The following is a 19,240-nucleotide window of genomic DNA, read 5'->3' on the forward strand; positions in this document are numbered from 1 at the left end:
GCGAACTCCTACTCCGACTCCAGGGAATTCCATGACCTTGACATGTCACTTGACCTCCATCTCCATGTCCCTGTGCATAAGAAAAGGATAACAATAATGCTTAACTTTGGGACCACTGTGAAAGTAAATGGCAACATTTAGGTAAATCACTTAACATAAAAAGAACTAAATAAGTTACAAGTATGATAATATCATAAATACATTGATATTTTAATTGTGGCTTTTCAGTTTTTTGTGTTCTTTGATTTGAACTGATTTAAAGTAAGATCATTATTTCAAAGAACAATGTTATTTTTCAGAGTCACCAAAATGCCTAAATTTTATTCTTTTGCTGACACATACTTGCTGTATAAATTTGGGCACTTTAATGCTCTGGGTCTTACTATCTATATAAAATTAATTTTCATCACTTTGTTCTTACATGAAAAATCTACAATGTAAATAAGTAAGTCAATAAAATAAAGGAGAGATTATAGGAAACTAGAAGATGGACTCAAGGAGATGAGAAAGGGCTCAGGAGGAAGTGAAAGTGAAGAGGGGATGTTAAAGACATTGAAAGTCATCAAGATATGTTACTATATACAGGTACCAATTCCCCAAAGCAACATCATTATGCTGATTATAAATATTCGCTAATAAAAAGTTAATTATTTATAAACAATTTTGCTAATTACCCATTTTAAGTATAATTTAATGAGTTGGAGCAATTTTATTGAGTGATTAAGCCTTCTCCAGGAATGTTTTGTTTATGATCCCAGCAATGACACTCATACAAACTTAGCCTTAATCCCTGTTCCGACATTTATCCTGTCTGCTTTCTATTTCAGTAAAATTTACTTTTCCTACCCACTTAATACAAATAGAGAAACAGAGGAATTTTTTTATGACTGCCTTGAGTTTCATCCTCCTAAAAACAATAAATAAAAACTGTTTCTGAGAATTTAGATGCAGTTTATGGGATCTGACAGGGGAAGCGTGGGGGAGAGTGGAGCACAGCAAGGCTGAAGGCGGTAAGTAAGGCTGCACAGTGAGCAGTTATGCTCGCGGACAATCGGTCCCATCTGGTGGGCTGCTGTGTGAGACTGACGGACAACTCAAATGACGCTACTGAAAAGAAAGGAAGAAGCAGCCGTGGCTGTTTGTGCAGGCCTAGCTGTGAAGGGGATTGGACGATTTCTTGGAAGGAAGATGCAGGAAGACCTGAGATTGTCTCTGATGGCCTTAGCAGGGGCACATGAGCTGGATCAGGGTCACTGAATCCCTTTCTAGGACTGAAATTTTACATTCTATGATGACCACTGGGGGAAATATAGCTATGTTTACACTTAGCAAATTGTTGGTATTGATGCAAATTTTACAAAAGAAATTTATATAGTGGCATTTAATTTCTAATCATTTAAAATAATGAAATATTTTACAGCTTGTCAAAAATCGTTTTCTCTTAAATTTGTATTTTTTCAGCTTGTAAAGATATACATTTAACTGCCATCTATCCTTCTATATCTACATTCTCTGTAAATGCAGTTGTTGCTAGCAAATAAACAGAATAGCAAGACAGAAAAGGTAAAATTAGATAGTCCACTAACTGCATTGAATGCCCTTAGGTCACAAAAACTTACTGAAAGACTCAGTCACTCAAATTACCTCTTGTCAAAATACATCATAAAGTTGGGTGTGGTGGTGCACATCTATAATCCCAGCACTTGGGAGGCTGAGGCAGGAGAACTGCTGAGAGTTTAAGGCTAGTCTACACTCCAAAATGAGTTCAAAACTAGCTTTAATTACATAACAAGAACATGTCTCAAAAAGACCTCCCCCAAAAAACCATAAAGCAAACTAAATATCTTGTTGGAGAACTGGGCATTAGTATTCATTTATTTCTTTTCAGATATTGTTCTCAGATAAACCATCCACTGATACATTTGAATTCTTTCCCTCACATTTAAGAACATTCAATCATTTTAAGAGATGATTGACCTATCTCTTAGCTCAAATATTAGATAGTGATTCTTCGGGGCAGGGAGTGTTTATACTTCTACCTTTTAGAGTATGAATAATTTTTCCAAGTTAGGGGTATATATCTGCACATTATGTTATTTTCCTTTGACAAAATGGGAAAGTGGTGGAGATATTAAGACAAATAGTTACTTGAAAAACAAAATATTTCTCCAGTATTATTTTGTATTTGTGATTTCTTTTCTAGAAAGGAAATAAATATTTTTCTCTCATCATACATTGAAATAAAAAAGCCAAGTAGTCTGTCTTGGTTACTTTTCACTTGTCACTCAGACAAAATACCTGAAGCCCAAAGCTGGGAAAGTAAAGTTTCTTTCTTACAGTTTTTGGAGGTTTCAGTCCATACTCAGTTGGTTCCAAGGCAGGGTGGCATGGCGGGGCCGCAGTTCATGATGGATGCAAACAGCAAGGCAGAAACCAGCAAGAGACAGTGAGACACGTTTTTCTTCCTGCCATTACATTGTATCCTGGCTCCCCCCTCATGTGAGTGTAGCACTGACACCATCAATCCAAGCACTATACAATGAACCAATCACAGATGCACAATGCAAATTCATGAGGCCTGGGGGCCACAGACATAAACCCTGACATGGTCCAAGTATCTTTCTCAAAAATTAAATTTCCCTTACTTTAAAATATTAGATTTCTTGACTGTTGCAGCTTAAACAGAAAATTCTTATTTATGTATAATTTATGCAGTCTTAATGTATAGGGCATCAAAGTCCACTAAACCAGAATACAAATACAGATTGGCTTCAAACTGGAATACTACACTCAGAATTTCTTCCTTTTGTTTTTCACATTGCCTGTAATGTTGTTAATATAGAAAAAATACTTTAAGCTCAAACTTAATTTTTTTTGACTATTTCTTAGTTCTCAATACAAATGAACGTTGATTCCTTTATCAACTGTTTATTCTATTCTTTGGCTAGTAGTAAGCAAGAAAAGAATCAATAAATTTGAAATATGCAGCATGTCAACAGTGTCATCACAAAAAGGCAAGCTCAGATCTGTGTGAGGTATTGTGTGACATGGGAGACAATTGCAAAACCCTTGTTTCAGTATTTGCTTAAAGATTTAAGATATAAACAAATTTTTCATCAATGTGTAGATTTCATAATCATCATTGGTTGACTCCATATGAAAAATCATAAGAGGAATAATGCTGACAATAACCTACACTCATAGAATAGTTAAGAGCATCTAAAAGATGTGGGGCAGCTGCTAATATTAGCACTCTTTGAGCAACTCTGCCCTTGCTTTGCAGTGGAGTGAGATGCGACTCTAAGCAAATTCTTTGAAAATAATAAAACGTCACTGTGGGAGTGATGGGCTGTGTAAGTCAAATGCTCCACTTATGAAAAGGTTTGTAGGTGAGAGTTAGAGTTTGCTCTCATTTCTGAAATCGACTTGACCCAGAAAGAGAGTTAGGAGGCCACCAAGGCAACATACATAAGCTGCCACTGGAGGAACAAGGCATAGACACACCACGGGAAAAGGGAAACAGCTGTGAAAGCAGACAAAAATCCAGGCCTTTATTTAGTGACTTTGACAAGGTGTTTGCCTTTCCTGAGCTTATATTCTCTTGTATTAATTGGCAATAAAATCTGTAATAAAGAGTGCTGAGAACTGAATACCCATATGTAAAACACACGTGAATGCCACATGTAAAGCATGATGGCTTCCCTTAAAAACCGTTCCATAAATTTTGATGCCTTTCTCTTACAGGGTTATAATTCAATTTAGCAATGAGTGGTTCTCATATAAATACCTTCCTGATACATAGCAGTGTGCAGTACAGAACAAAATGGGAAACAATTAGTCAGTGCCTGTGGAATAAATTGAAAGATGAGAGGAGGTAAGGGTATTTGAAGCTGGTGTTGTGGGACATGCTTCACATTGTGAGGCGGAGCCTAGGGGCAACTCAGAGACTTAGTGACTTACAATCTCAAAATTAAAAAAAAAAGAGCTGGGATTGCAGCTCTGTTTGAAGGCCCAGAGTTCAATCCACAAGACTGCAAATTTTTAAAAAAGAATATACCATTAAAATGATTACTTTTACCTGAGAAATTTTCCTTTTGGCTATGAAGACACAATATGAAATTTGAATAGAAAGTTTTGCTAGAGATTCTTTAAACTTCAATACATCGTATTTTAGCTTTAGTAGTCTGATGTGAAAGAATTATTATGTTAATTTTTAAAATGTTTGTGCTTCAGGACTTACAGACTTAAGAGAAATAGAGACAAAATGCCAGTTTGAAAACACTTAGCTGCAATAGAATTGCAGAGGAATAAATCTGCCAAGCTTAACAGAAATATAAGCAGAACCAACTCTACACTGTCAAAATGAGAGAATGAAGGCAGCTTCTTACTCCATTCCTGCTCAGCAAAATTAATTTGATGTAATCCCTTTTGTTTACTCTTGCAGTTATTTCCTGTGCTCTTGGAGTCCCATTCAGAAAGTCTTTCCCTTGACCTATGACATCAAATATTTTCCAGTGTTTACTTGTAGTGCCTTCAAAGTTTCATATTTTATACCTAGATTTTTTTTCATCCATTTTTAAGTAATTTTTCTTACAAGGTAACAGATAGGTCACTAGTTTCAATCTTTTAATATAGATATCTAGTTTTCATGGCACCATTTGCTAAAGAGGCTGTGTTTTCTCCAATGTATGTTTTTGGCCTGTTTGTGAAGAGTAGGTGGTTGTGGTTGTGTGAATTTGTGTCTTCTGCTCTATTTCATTGGTCTATGTGTTCATTGTTGTACCAGTATTATGCTGGGGTTATTTGTTTGTTTGTTTTGTGCAAAATCAGGTACTGTGGTGCCTCCAGCCTTGCATTTCTTGCTTATGACTGCTTTGGCTATTTGGGGTTTTTTGTGTTTGCATATGAATTTTGGGATTGTTTTTGTTAGTCCTATGAAAAAACACATTGGAATTTTGATGGGGATTGTGTGAATCACTGGATCACTTCAATAATATGGTCATTTAAACAAGTATTAAATCTGCCAATCCACGAACATGGAGATCTTTCAATCTTCTAGTGTCTTCTATTCTTTTCTGTGTTCTGTAAATTTTACTGTAGAGGTCTTTCTTATCTTTGGTTAGGTTGATCATTATGTATTTTATTTTTCATTCTCAGTGCATTGCTGGTATCTAGAAAAGTTACTGGTTTTTAATGTTGATTTTGTATCTTGCTTCTTTGCTGCGTATGTTTATGAGCACTAAATGTCTTTTGGTGCAGTTTACTTTAAAGACCTTGCAAGCAGAGGCTATTTTCTGTAGGTAAAGACTTGACTTCTTTTTTTCCTAATTGTATCTCTTTTATTTCTTTTTCTTATATAATTGCTGTGGGTAAAATTTCAATTATTGAAATGATTCAAGTATGTTCAGTAGGAATAGTAAGAGTTGCCATCTTTGATACTGATTTCAGAAGGAATGTTTTCAGTTTTTCCCCATTGAGAATTCTGCTGATAGGATTTTTCTGGATAAGATCATAGAATCTAAAAATAGACAGTTTACCTTCTTCCTTTCTAATTTGAATGGTATTTCCAAAGAGTTCCTTAGGGATTTTTTTTTTCACCTAAGATCTCATCATCAAAAAACTTGGGGTTTTCCAGTGCTTGAAAGAAAACTTTTACTAGAGTCTTGAAACAAGTTTCAAATCCCATGACACTCCAGTAACTTCCTCCTAGACCTTGAAGGATCAGCTTTTTCTCACAAAGATGTTCACAACTCACTTGGTCTGGAAATAAAAGAGGAATTAGTACTTTAATTCATATAAGAAACCTATCACCCAAACTTTGTGTGTTTTTATGAGAATTTACGGTAATTAAAAATTGATCACTGAGGTTTACAATAACCAGAGATAAAGGGGATATAATGCATGAAAACTAGGTAGATTTTTAAGGGAAAATATTTTAGAGTCCTTTTTTATAAATTAAAACTATATAAATGTATCTTAAAAAGCAAGAATCTAGTGTCAATAATAAATTTAGTTTTCTTTAACTTCAAATGATTTTAAATGCATAGAAATCATTATAACAGATGTTCAAGTAATTATCATCATGTTTAACAAATACAGACATGTTGGCATGTTTTAGATATTTTACTTTAAAGAAATAATTTTTATGTTTTTTAACAGTTTTCCCTTTCTTATTTGATGAACTGACAGAGTTTAAGGAAATATTAGATAAGAAAAAAGATAAAAATTAAAAATGAAAGAAGATTATTTTAGAAATTAATACTAAATTAGAAGCAACAGAAAAAATAAATACTAGAAAGCAGACAGTAAAGGGGGAAAAATTTAAAGCTTCTACACAAAGAATGTTTTGAAAAAGAATTTAAGAAAAAAGTAAGAGAAATAAAAAATAAAGATCTAACAGAAAAAATAGAACTCTGAAGAAGAATGCCAAATTAAGGGAACCAAATAAACATTAAAAATGAGTTAATAACTCAGCTAATTAAGAATAAAGATTTGAAACTACGTGATGAGTATCAGTATAGTGGAATCATTAGATTTTAAAGTAAAAGAAAAAATTCTTTGGACATTTACTTAAAGTTCTTTCACAGAATTTACAAGGGAAAAAACTAGACTATCATTAGACTTTCAAGCAGCCCATTTTCTAAGAAGATGAAGGAATCATAAAATAAGTATGATAAAATATATAAGATTTCCTTAAGAAATGAAAATACAAACTAAGTATTTTATAACAACAGAGTTGACCATCAAATATTGAACTGTTACAAGTCTTTCATCGGCCAAAGATAAGATAATTTGGGAGTAAGAATAAACAAGAAAATGTTTTCACCTTTTCCTTCTTTCCACCTCATTTTTTTTCTTTTCCTTCCTTGCTTTCCTTGTCTCTCCCTGTCCCCTTCCCATTTGAACATTTTCTTCCTGTTTCATAATATATTTGATACATTTTGATGTTTATTTACATTTTCAGTTTCTCACACCAGAAAAACAATGCAGCATTTCTCTGTGTGTTTTGTTATTTACTACTTAGGAGAACGGCCTCAAGACACATCCATTAGCCAGAAATGTCTCAAGCTTATCTTTCTTTGTGGCAGAGTAGTACTCATCATTAAAAAAAAACAAAACAAAACAAAAAAAACTACATTTTCTTTAACCAAAGCTTTTTTAAGTAATGAGGGGAAGAGGGATGGATGGGAAGGTATGAGAATGGGGAAAAATGAACCAGGTTATATTGTATACAGATACAAATTCCCTATAATGAATATGGTCATTATGTATACATATAATGTACCAATAAACTTAATAAAAAATACATTTACATTCATGAGTTTTCATAATTTTTTTTAGAAAAAACTGCGAGACTGGGGAGATAGCTCAGTGACACAAGGGCCTGCTTGACAAGTGTAAGGGCCTGAATTTGGTCCCTGGTACAGAAAAGAAAAAAAGAAAAAAGAATTGATCAACTTCAGAGGATGAAAGGAAAGCTACTTTGTTTAATTGATTTTTATGAAAGAGAAAACCAAGCATTTTCCTTCCTTTCTTGTATCAACTGGGAAACCAGATTACTTAAAAGAAAGAAATTTCTTTCAAAAATTATTCAAACTGGGTGTGGTGGTACATGCCTGTAATTCCAACATTCAGGAGGCTGAAGCAGGAGGCTTATTGCAAGTTTGAGACCAGCCTGTGCTACAAAGTCAGCTCAAGTCCAGCTTGAAATGCATAGCAACTCTGTCTCAAAAAGACAATAAATAAATAAATAAATAAATAAATAAATAAAAACTTATTTCAGGTAAATAAAGTTATAAAATTAAATAGAATTAGAATTGTAATTCCATCAATTAACACTTCCCAATTAATTGATAAAGAGATTATTGACCACTTCTTGCTAACATCACAACATGGAAGTCAACCAAAACTCAGTGTCACCCACTCAGTGCCAAAGGAATTGGGAAATGGCAGGTTACATTGAACTTTAAACTCTTGGTGAAAGATCAGTCAGTACAGGACGAGGTAACCAACTCTGGATCAGGGTTGGGGAGATGTTGGTCAAAGGATACAAAATTTTAGTTACACAGGTAAAATAAATCTGGAGACGTGTTGCATAACATGGTGACTATAATTAGTAACAATGTGTTGCTTACTAAAAATTTCTAAGGCAGAATTTTCTCACTACAAAAAATGATGGGAGGTAATTAATATTTTAAGTTGCTTGAAATTGTCATGCCATAAGAAACACATGTATCAAAATGTCATCTTATATACTATAAATAGATGTGATTTCTGTCAATTTAGAAGTAATTGAAAACTCAGGAAACAAGAAAGACTAAATCCATTACTGATGTTATCCATTACTCAGGAAACAAGAAAGACTAATCCATTACTGATGTTATGACTGCTACACAGATCAGAACAGCAATATCGGCATTACCAAGATGCTGGTGGTAAACACAGTATCTCAGGCTCCACCCATATCTACTAAGTCTGAATATACACTTCCTCAAGATCCTTGGTATTTTCTATGTACACTAAAGTATACGGGCATTGTTATTTACAGCTTATATTCTGCGAGTAGATAGACTTGTTTGATGTTTAGTGATGGTAGTAAAGATTTCTTAGGCAGGCAGCAATTTAGATATTAGAAACCAGAAAAGTAGATATGAAAAGCAACAAATTGATAAATGATGGGTTGCCACAGTGCAGCGGAAGTAATAAAGCTACGTGTAAAGCCTGAGCTTGCAGAAATTCAGTGAAGCCAATGAAGTTATTGCCTTAAAGACTATAATTGGTCATTTTTTAGTGGTATTGCTAGACTTAGAATTCTTCTGTTACTGTAATTTAAGAGACAGCAGCTATACTTGCAAAAAAAAAAAAAAAACAAAAAAAAAACACTGAGTACTATTCCTGTGTGACCGAGGACAAGCCACTTAACCCCCAGCATTCTAGTATCTCCAGCTGTAGACAAAGATTTACAATTTCTGTTAGTTGTTCATCTGAGATCCTCACTTGGACAAAATATATGCAAGTGCAATGTATGAGTACTATAACTGATAGGTAAAGACTGGCACTTGTTTTGGGCTGTTTTGTGAAGTAAACGATACAAGGATAAAATTATGCTGACCATGTGTTTTATTTTGCCTACTTACGGAGTTGGATTGAACTTGTCTGAATCTCATGATAAATATGAAACATAATAAAGGATTAAATGAAAGATGGTTTAATTACCTGAATCAAAGCTTGTAAAAAAATGTATATGTATTAGTGGCAGCAGAAGATGATTGGTGGAATTAGTAGCCATAAATTTACGAAAATTGGGTCTGGTAGGAAAATGTGTACAAATTTGGAAAAATTGAGTGACAGGTCAAGATCTCTCCAAGCTAAGAAGATTATGTCAACAGATGCATTCCCCATCTGCTCTCTGAAAGCACAAAACGAGAAATCACATTTTTTTTTCTTTGCCCTCCAACTAAACTTCCAGATATACTCAAAGCCCATGAATAAAACCATACTAATAGCCAAGACTGGAAAAAAGAAAACTTATTAAGATGAAGGAAAGCTTTTTTTATGTGAAAGGAAAAGCATTGTAAAAGATACATTTTATCTTGGCCTTCATTAGAAATTCATACTTCCAAAGTAGAGTTAAAAACATCATAATATATCAGTGGTTGCACCAAAAACCCAATACAACTGAAAAGCTGACAGTACATGGAAATGTCTTGAAAATAGATCACCAACTCGTGAATATCTTAGACACGTAATGAAATAATGTTTTAAAATGATTTCTAAGTGATGTGGATTTCTAGGAGACACTGAAATCATATGGAACATTTTTATCTGCTAGAGGTATACTATCATACGATACATGTATCATATCATGATGTTTAGGAGAGATTGGTGAAAGTAAGTTATTTAAATTCAGTTGTATTAAGCAATTCTTTTTAGTTTACTATTTATTAAGATGTTCTTGTGTCAACGAAGATTTATTGTACTTACTTTATAGCAGGATTGTGCAAGGCCATGAGCTATTATGAAGACCAAGAAAGACCTGCTTAACCTGCTTACCCCATCCTTTAGCCCGAAATTGGTCCTTATTCAACTCAGATCAACTCCAGATTGCACTTCCTTATTTTTTGTCTCACACATTGTTGATAGAAAATTTTCAATCCACTTGACCATAATTACTCAAACATTAGACTGGAACCCAAGATCTTAAGCAGTTATTATCAGTGGTTTCACATATTGCCATTACTTCTTGCTACTTCAAAAAAAAAAAAAAAAATCCATGCAAGGCAATTCTAGAAAGTAAAGACTCTTCTGATATTTATAATGTAAAAATATTTTTTAAAAGACTGATTTTTCAATGCTGATGCATAATTATAGCAATAACTGTGTTTTTTTTTTTTTTTTTTTTTTCCTTGGGTGCAAAATTTCTCTTGGATCAGCATTCCCCAAAGTGCATTCTCAACTGAGCTTGGTGCCTGTTTTGCATTATCAGATCCTGCCACCTGGCATTCAAACATATATACTAGTTATATGTGGACTAAGGTTTCATCCATTACATTATTTAATCCTCACAACAAATTCCTTGAAGAAATATGATTTAGAGGAGTGTGAGAAATAACACTGCATCCGTGGAAGTATTAAACACAGAAGGAGTAAACCAGATCCTTTGTAAATGTAAGCCAACAAAGACTATTTTGATGCCCATAGGAAATCTGATGAACCCTAGATATGGCAGAAGCAAAAGTTGTGTTAGTTAGTACTTCTTTTTTTGAGTCTATGGAAAGATCAGCCTTGGATTATCATGACCAATGAATAAATCTGTTATCACAGAGGTGTCCCTGTTCATGACAAAAAGTGATGTTCAGCAGAAACAAAGGCAGGGTCTGCACACCTGCTCAGGACCTGTGATTCATGTGGCTCCTGGGAAAATAGAGAAGGGGAAATCTTTAGATATTCCAAAAGTTTTGGATAGAAAAATGAACTAGTTGGAAGCACAGATGGTGTTTTCATTGCTTTCTTGTCAACGGTTGGAACTTTGGAAGAGCTAGGGGAGTCTTGGATATGAACAGTTGTCTGTGCAGATGGTGATGGTGAACTGGTTTGGCCAACAGTTTTAAATTCCATACTGATAGATTCATATCCACAGAAGAATAAAGAGGAAGAGAAGGAAGGATAAAAGGGAGAAAGAAAAACATACAAAGAAAGTATACGAGTATACAAGTAAGTGAAGAAGGTGTATTAAATTTCTTTATTCACAATCTCTTTAAGCAGAAACTATCAGAAAGCCACATCAAAAATAGCCATCCACCAGGGAATCACCCAGGGATACGAAAAGTTTGCTAAGCTTCAGTTGATAAATAGCTTTTAATAGCTTAACTGAACTTGTAACTTGACATTCATAAGGCAGATATGATATCTAGGAACTCAAAAATGAAGGAATTTCTCAGAGAATTCAAACTACACATTGAAGTTGTTTATATTAGATTATTTGAAGCAGAAGACTTGGCCAATAGAGACACATATGGAAGTAAAACTAGAGAAAAAAGATTCCTAACAGTGGAATTGTTGTCTTTCCTTATAAACTTTGGGATATTCATAATTTTAGAGTGGAAAATTTATATATAAAAATGTAAACAGCTTGTAATTTTAATATATATACTTAGAATAAAAAGGGATAGAGTTTTTCAACATAGGGCTTCAGCAGGATTTTTATATCAAAACTGTGAAATAAAATAAGATCAAAATTGAAAGTCATATGAAAACCAAAAAAATTTTCAAAAATTCAGAAATTATATTCATTTTTACCCTGAAAATACAGATTGTATGTATGTTCTAGGCATTGTTCTGAATCCAGAAAATACTGAGATAGATAAATTTCTATCTAAAAAGCAACTCATTACCTAATTAGATAATAGACACTGTCTTAGTTACTTTTCTCTATTGTTTTTGAGACAAAATACCTGACACCCAAAGTTAGGGAAGGGAAGGTTTATTTCTTACAGGTTGCAAGTTTCAGTCCATACTCAACTGGCTGTAAGGCAAAATGACATGGCTGAGGGGCAGCCGTTCACGGCAGATGCAAACAGCAAAAGAGAGAAGGACATGCCTTATTCCCTGCCTTACAATATATGCTGGCTCCACCCCGGGCAGGTGTAGCACTCACACCACCAATCCAGTGCCAGACAATGAACCAATCACAAATGCCAAATTTAGCCGCCTCTATAGTTGCATGAGACTTGGGGAACCATCTTACCTAAACCATAACAGATACTCATGTATGATGCAAAATAAGATCTAAATTATTATGTGAATATCAGAGTGAGAGAAAACCCCTGCAGAGAAAAATCAAGAATCAGAAACTTGAAGGGAGAGCAGGAAAGCAAAAAGCAGGAAGAAGTAGAGAAGAACAACTCAGGGTACTAAGGAGAGACTCTAACTCTATCCAGTTTGAGAAAAGGGAAAAATGCAAGATGTGGGATTTAAGACATGAGATGGGGTTTCTGAAAGACATTTTTGGGGTGAGATACTAAGAATCGAACTGAGGACTTTACACTTGCCAGATAGGCACTATGCCTCTTGAGATGTATATGCCTGGCCTGGAAAGACTTTTTAATACCTTATCAAAAAGAGATTGTGTTTCTAACATGAACAGCAGAAACATTTAAAAATTTTAGGCTGCTGTTGAAGTACATAGGAAAAATTTGGTTTCTTTGATCAGAATGATTTAGCTCTGATTTAGTTTGCTTTTGTTTTTCTATTTCTCTGCAGTGCTCTAGCTTTAAACTGTATTTAGAAGACAAATCTCCTTCATGGACAGAAGCTTCACAAAGTAGTTCCAACAACCATTCTTTGCAATTGCAAGTCTTCTAACCTAAATCTGTGGCTTGAGCCTCACACCTCAGAAATGCCTTTGTTTTCTACATTTGATTAAGAATAATGACTTTCCTGTTTTAGAATGAATTCTGCTAGTGAGCACAGCAGGAAGCAGGAAGCAAAGTGCTGTAAAACTTGCATTTTCTGTGGCAGTAGCTGTCACCTCCAAGTCGACATGGTCTCCACCTTCAGGAGATTCTCCCTTTTTGTGACAGCTGGTTTTGTGCTTGTAAAGGGAGAGATCTCTTTCCTTACAAGGATTAATTCCCTATGTGTCTTTAATAAGGTGCAGGGGTGTGCCCCCAGGGTCACTGTGACAGAAATCTTCCTAACATAACTTGATCATTACAGTCTTCTAGAGCTAAAGAAAACTGTTTCCGAGTTCTCTGCTCCTTTTAGTTCACTCTAGCATGGTGATTTGCTTTCTGAAGATGTTAATGCCTGTTTACATTCTGGGAGTCAGTCAAGACCCTGGATTCGTATTCCAAATTCCTGACGTTATATGTGACAGAGCTCAGTAAAAGTTACATGTCAAGAGGGCAGCCAGGGAAAAGAGACTCTAGTCATTTCAGAAGGTTAAGCAGTTCATCAAAAGTAGTTTATTTATAACCAATGGCAAGCCTTTTTTCAGTTACACATATAATTTGCTATGAAGACAATTGACTGTTTTTTCAATCAGTCTTCTATTATTTTTGGAGATGACACTGTTTATTTATTTGATGTCAAATTAATGTTTCAGGCAGCTTTGACCTTCACGCTTTTCACATCGTGTAGTGAAAATTTCAAAGCACGCTGACTCTTCCTCAGATTCAGTTTCAAGAATGAGGCTGAGAACTATTTCTTCTTTCTAGAAATTTAGATCTAATGGAAAATCTGGAAAAGTATTTGGTCAGATCCCTTGAGTTCCATGTCAACAGCAGGGCAGAAATAGTTTTGGCTTGGCAATTTGAGAGCAGGTGTTCCCAGTTGGTGGTCTAAACCAAGGGAAAACCTCCTTCTGGACTTTTTAAATGCCTGGTTTTGAGCAAGGGCTACCTCCCGTGGGCTGCCAGGGAGAATCAGTTTCAGAATGCACTCATAGGAAGTGGATTGAAATAAATTAAGTTGCTGGATAAGTAGGAATGCGTACTTAAGTGTTGAAGAAAATTTATATAAAACTACAGCCTTGGTTTTGACACTCCTGAAATTGAAGCTGCCCTTTCTTTTGTCCTGACGACCTTTAGCCAAGGGATCCAGCTGCTTCTATTGGAGTTTTGTGACTCATGGGGAGCAAAGCAAGTCATAAGCCAGTCTTTTATAAAACACAAAGTGCTTCAGCAATGAAGCAAATGCAGCAAAATATTACTATATTGTACTAGTGTAATGAATCTAATAAAAAATAGAATATATGTGTGTGTGTGTGTGTGTGAGTGTGTGTGTGTGTGCGCGTGTGTGTGTGTGTGTGTGTGTGTGTCTTGCTTTCTGAAATGTAACTCTTCCTTGCTTTGAGGAAAACACTTTTTTAAAAAGTTTTATTTGAGTCAAATTTAACTTTCCAGTAGTCTCTGAGCATTAAGAAAAACAATGCTACTGTTAGAAAAATAACTCTTAGAGTGAAATCATTACTAGTTTTAAATAGAAAATTAAGAAATGAAGACTCCTTAGTGTGTTTACATATTTAGAAAACACATCTCCTTTGATAAACACCAAACGTTTCTCCACCTAGCAAGCTGAACAAAGCACATACTACACATTTTAGGTTATAATTTCATGAGGTCCTCAGTTCGCTGACAGATTCCAGGACTCCCAGGTTCCCAGTCTTATCTGCTCCCTATGCAGGTCTCTATTTTTTCACCTTTATTCTCATTTTGCAGCATTCCATTTTACAAGAACTCTCTCCTTAGCAGATCTGTGAGTCTCACCTGCCATCCTCACTTAATACCACCAAAAGACCCTCTGCCTCTGTCCCTATTACACTGTGACTCTCAGCTAGAAAACGGCAAGAGTTTGGTGTCCAAGCCAAGCAGGTGCTCAGTGCACCAGGGGCTTTCATACAGTCTCCGCTCCTCCACGCTGTTTGAAATGTCTGGCAAGTTTTGTGCACCACTCTCCATTTCACTTATTCCAAGTAAGCAAAACACACCATCAGTGTTTAAAGACTGATGGATCCATATCTCCAATTTTTTTCAAAAACCCCAGAATCACTGACTAAAAGCCCAGACTATGTCTCTTCAACTGCTTTCAGAATGAGAATGGCTTTAGATGAGGGTACATGTTTACCTACATGCCCAGCCTACTCATTCACCACTTGGGTGTGATTGGATTTGGAGCTTGAGCAACATTTCAGACCTACTTCTTAAGAAAGCTCACTTGCATGCTGCACTACTCTGAAACTGGGTCCACGATGTACTGCTAACAGATGCCTTTTTTTTTTTTTTTTTACACAGGTAACCACATTGACTCAGGAGGTATCCCAGTTAGGTAAAGACATGAGGAATGTGATGCAGCTTCTGGAAAATGTTCTGTCACCTCAGCAGCCATCTCAGCTTTGCTCTTTGCATCCCACCTCGGTGTGTCCCACCAGAGAGAGCTTACAGACCAGAATGAGCTGGAGCACACAACCTTACCTGCACTTGCAAACAGATGTGGCTGCTTATAATCAAGCACAGCTTTGTCGCGGTAATGTCACTTCTGACATTTGGAGTGTAAATCCCTCCTCTGTGGGGAGCAGCCCCCAACAGACTGGAATTCATGAGCAAAATTCTGCAGACAGTGACCTTTGTCGTTCTCCAAACCTGGATTATTCACCTTCCCACTACCACGTTGTCCAAGAAGGTCATCTACAATTTTTAAGGTGCATTTCTCCACATTCAGACACTACGCTGACACCTTTGCAATCTATTTCAGCAACACTGTCATCCTCTGTCTGCTCCTCCCCAGAAACATCTTTGCACCTGGTTCTGCCAAGCAGATCAGAGGAGGGCAGCTTCAATCAGGGACCTGTGAGTTCCTTCAGTCTGGAAAACTTGCCAGGTTCTTGGGACCAAGAAGGAACAGCATCGGTCTCTACCAAACCCTTGGAGAACTTTCCGCTGGAAGTTATCACAAGCACAGGAGAAGTGAAAGACAACAAAGCCATAAACGTATGATATCAACATGTAGGATGCGGCTGCCGGTTTCAAACCCACAAATGCATGACAGCTTTAGGTTGCCTTTTTTGCCTCTGGTAGACATGAAGACTGAACAAAGAGGAGAATCCTACAGGAGAGTGAGGAACCAGGGGAAGGCAGAGCCACCTCCATGCTACAGCAAACAATTTCTAGATTTAGAGTGTAATATAAACATTTCTCTGTACTGGTATTAACTTACTGATCTGTCTAACAGACTTTGGTAAAAGTCTGGGGACCTGGAGATTCTGAACAGCTAGAAGTCCAAGAGAAAGATTTTGTGGATTAGTTCTGTCCTGGGTGGCTTTTGTGAAGTGCAGCAAAGTTTTCTCTAGAGTGCCTGTTTGTCATTCTTGAACAATATCCATAGCACCTTTGGCCCTGGGAGTGCACAGCTCCTGCTGATCTATTTTTCTTTTTGTGAAGGCAAAGGGACAATTATCACTGCATGTTCTCTCCTCGACAATCAGTCAAATAGAGCTGGTGGCCAGGGGTTAGCTATTCGCACGTTATTTGCCATGTAAATGAAAAACATCTTTATTTATCAAAAAAGAAGCTATTTTTATATCCTTGGTATGAAAGATGTATTTAAACTATTTAAAATATTTATAAAGAAATGAATGTTTTCTTTTCATTTTGGTAAAAAAAAAGGAAGCTTGCTCTTTTAACAAGAAATGCACTACTGTTATGTATAGTAGATAAAAAATCATTTATTATTAAGAAGATGTAGTTTCAAGAGGAATTTCCCTTTTATTATCTGCATGCAGTTTACAACAAATGTATCCTCACACTTCTGGATCACAAAAGAAAAATGAGGTCATATTTTATTAATGAAATAAAAACATGGAAAGTGTCAACAACATGAGCTTCTGGTATGGCAGTAGAGAGGCTCCATCATTCATGACCTAAATTCAGGCAGCTCCTGCCATGCTAGCAGGTGTGTGTCTTCTCCAGGGACTGTATTTTGTGGTTCAAGAAGCTAAAACTGATCTGTGGAACATGAGATCCCAGTCTAGATTGAGCTACTTAAGGCTCAAAGCGAGGAAGAAAACCCTAAACACGTACTTTCTCAGTGCCTTTCTTTTAGAAGAGGCTGTAAACCAACCAACATTCCCTAATGGAGCCATGACTGTGAGGAGTGACTGTTGGGACTGATACCCACTTGCCTTGGGTCAGCCCTTGAGCTTTTTCCCTTTAAACTCCCACCAGACCAAGCTATGCAGAGCAGTTGTTGGCATTCCTACTTGGTAGGGGAAAGGAAACTGTCCCACAGATCACATAATTAGGAAGCCAATACAGTCTAGAATCAAGAATGCTCCCTATATCTCACACCAGTCAACGTGCAAATTCAGATGCCATGTTTGGCAGTGATTTCACTTGCACTGTATTTAATCAAAGGAACGCGTAGAGCCTGAGCATCCCAGATTTTCTTAGAAGACATGTTGAGTTTACATGCTGGAGTCTTATTTTTATTTATTGCCACAAAGAATAAACAATTTGAGGATTTTATCACTAAAAACATCTAAACAAACCAAAAGTTCTGATGTTCTGAATCATAGCCAGAGCAGTAGAAAGAAATCTTTTCTTAGAAGAAAGAACACAGTACATGTTTGTGAGGCACCTCGCTCAAGATTAATTGCCCTCTGCTCCCCAATCTCTGAATTTCAGACTGTATTTAAGCTAAAAATTGAGGCAAATGCAGCATTCCAGATTTCATATACTCACATATACTTGCCCTTTCTCCTGGTCCTAGCTGTGTAATAACTTTAAGTGCTGTACAAAAATCACTCACTAGTGTTGATGCCTGGTAAACCTAATACCAACAGGCCAATCTGAGTATCCTTACTATCTTTTTTTTTTTTAAGAGAAAGAAAAAAAAAGGTAGAAAAAGTACAGAATTTCAGAAAAATAAACAGTAAGAAATTACCAGTCAATAAGTTAGATACTGTCATTTTAGAAATAGTTGTTCGAGTTACAAAACTGAAATATACAAAGTGGTATTCAAATAATGACACTGCAAACAGTTCTGCTCAATGATCCAACAAGAACTTAGTAATATGGTTATCAGTCCTACACACTTGTTTTTTTATCTTAAAGAGGGTAAGATTAAACATAGCAAAACAGAACAAAACAGTTTATAAGAAAATAATTTTTAAAAACACAGATTTCAAAGTAAGTCCACCAGAGATCTTAACTGTCTATCTTATTATCTATAGTTTTCTTCCAAATAGTTGTCCCCATCTTCACACACATTGAATATATACTGAACATTGTAGAATTAATCAAATCATTACAGGATGAAGAAGGCTTTTTAGGTCTTCAAGACCTAAAAATGTTATGACTACCATAATGTTTCTCAGTCTCTTCATAGTAGCTGTCTTTATCTTTACGTATGCTGAAATTGAACATAAGATACTAGACTAATATCACTCTGAACAGTGAATGATAGTATTGCTAGATTTTATAACATAATATTACAGAATTAGCATTAGGTTTCTTAGTGTCTCTTCTTCAGAGTATCTGTTCATTACATCGTGTATTATATAATCTGTTCCCGTAAATAGTTTAGAAATTCTTCCCATGTGTGAATATCTATATGTGTATCTATCCTTTCTGTATTATAGGGAAAAACAGATCAAAACAAGACAACAAAATAAATTCCTAGAAAAACATGAACTGAAAAAGACACATAGGACCACAATATTAGGTGATCTACGGTAGTTATGCTTTCTCTTGTTATTTTCAATAGAATTGTCCACATCATCAGGTATAATATAATTGAATATAACATTACATAGCTATTTTAATAAAAACACAACTTTGAAGATATTGTAGGACTTGAAAGTAGGTAATAATCAAAACCAGAATGGATATCTTTTACATCTTGTCATCTTCAGAGTAGTTGCCTCTACTCTTAGACTTGATAGTATCAAGCTTACCAAATTCGAATGAAATCAGTTGAGGCTAAAGAGCGGTCTAACAAACCAGCTTCAAATAAGATCAGTCATAATAAGACAATATAAGTAATACAGGGCTTCAGTTTAAGTTAATAGGAAATTAAGGATAGTTACTGTGGTATAGCCTGCTATTTTTGGGTTAGCTGTCTGTGCCCTCAAATCTAATATGAGTAGACAGATCAGAATAAAATATAATCAAACGACAGAATGATAAGACTACTGTGACTTTTAAATCTTGATACACTATTAACAATGTCCTCTGCCTTCCTT

The 19,240-nt window shown here is 35.6% G+C and overlaps 1 protein-coding gene across 1 annotated transcript in view; it reads left to right on the top strand.

Moving 5' to 3' along the window:
• Positions 1-16,865, top strand: part of Kcnh8 (potassium voltage-gated channel subfamily H member 8) — a 356,910-nt gene extending 340,045 nt beyond the window's left edge. The window contains exon 16 of the mRNA XM_063256994.1: positions 15,294-16,865. Coding sequence (XP_063113064.1) covers positions 15,294-15,995 — 702 coding nt within the window. The 3' untranslated portion in view covers positions 15,996-16,865. The remainder of the gene's footprint in view (positions 1-15,293) is intronic.
• Positions 16,866-19,240: the final 2,375 nt, after the last annotated feature.

This window comes from Cavia porcellus, unplaced genomic scaffold (assembly GCF_034190915.1).
Source record: "Cavia porcellus strain 051 isolate PalLab524CR breed Dunkin Hartley unplaced genomic scaffold, mCavPor4.1 scaffold_10, whole genome shotgun sequence".
Lineage (NCBI taxonomy): Eukaryota > Metazoa > Chordata > Mammalia > Rodentia > Caviidae > Cavia > Cavia porcellus.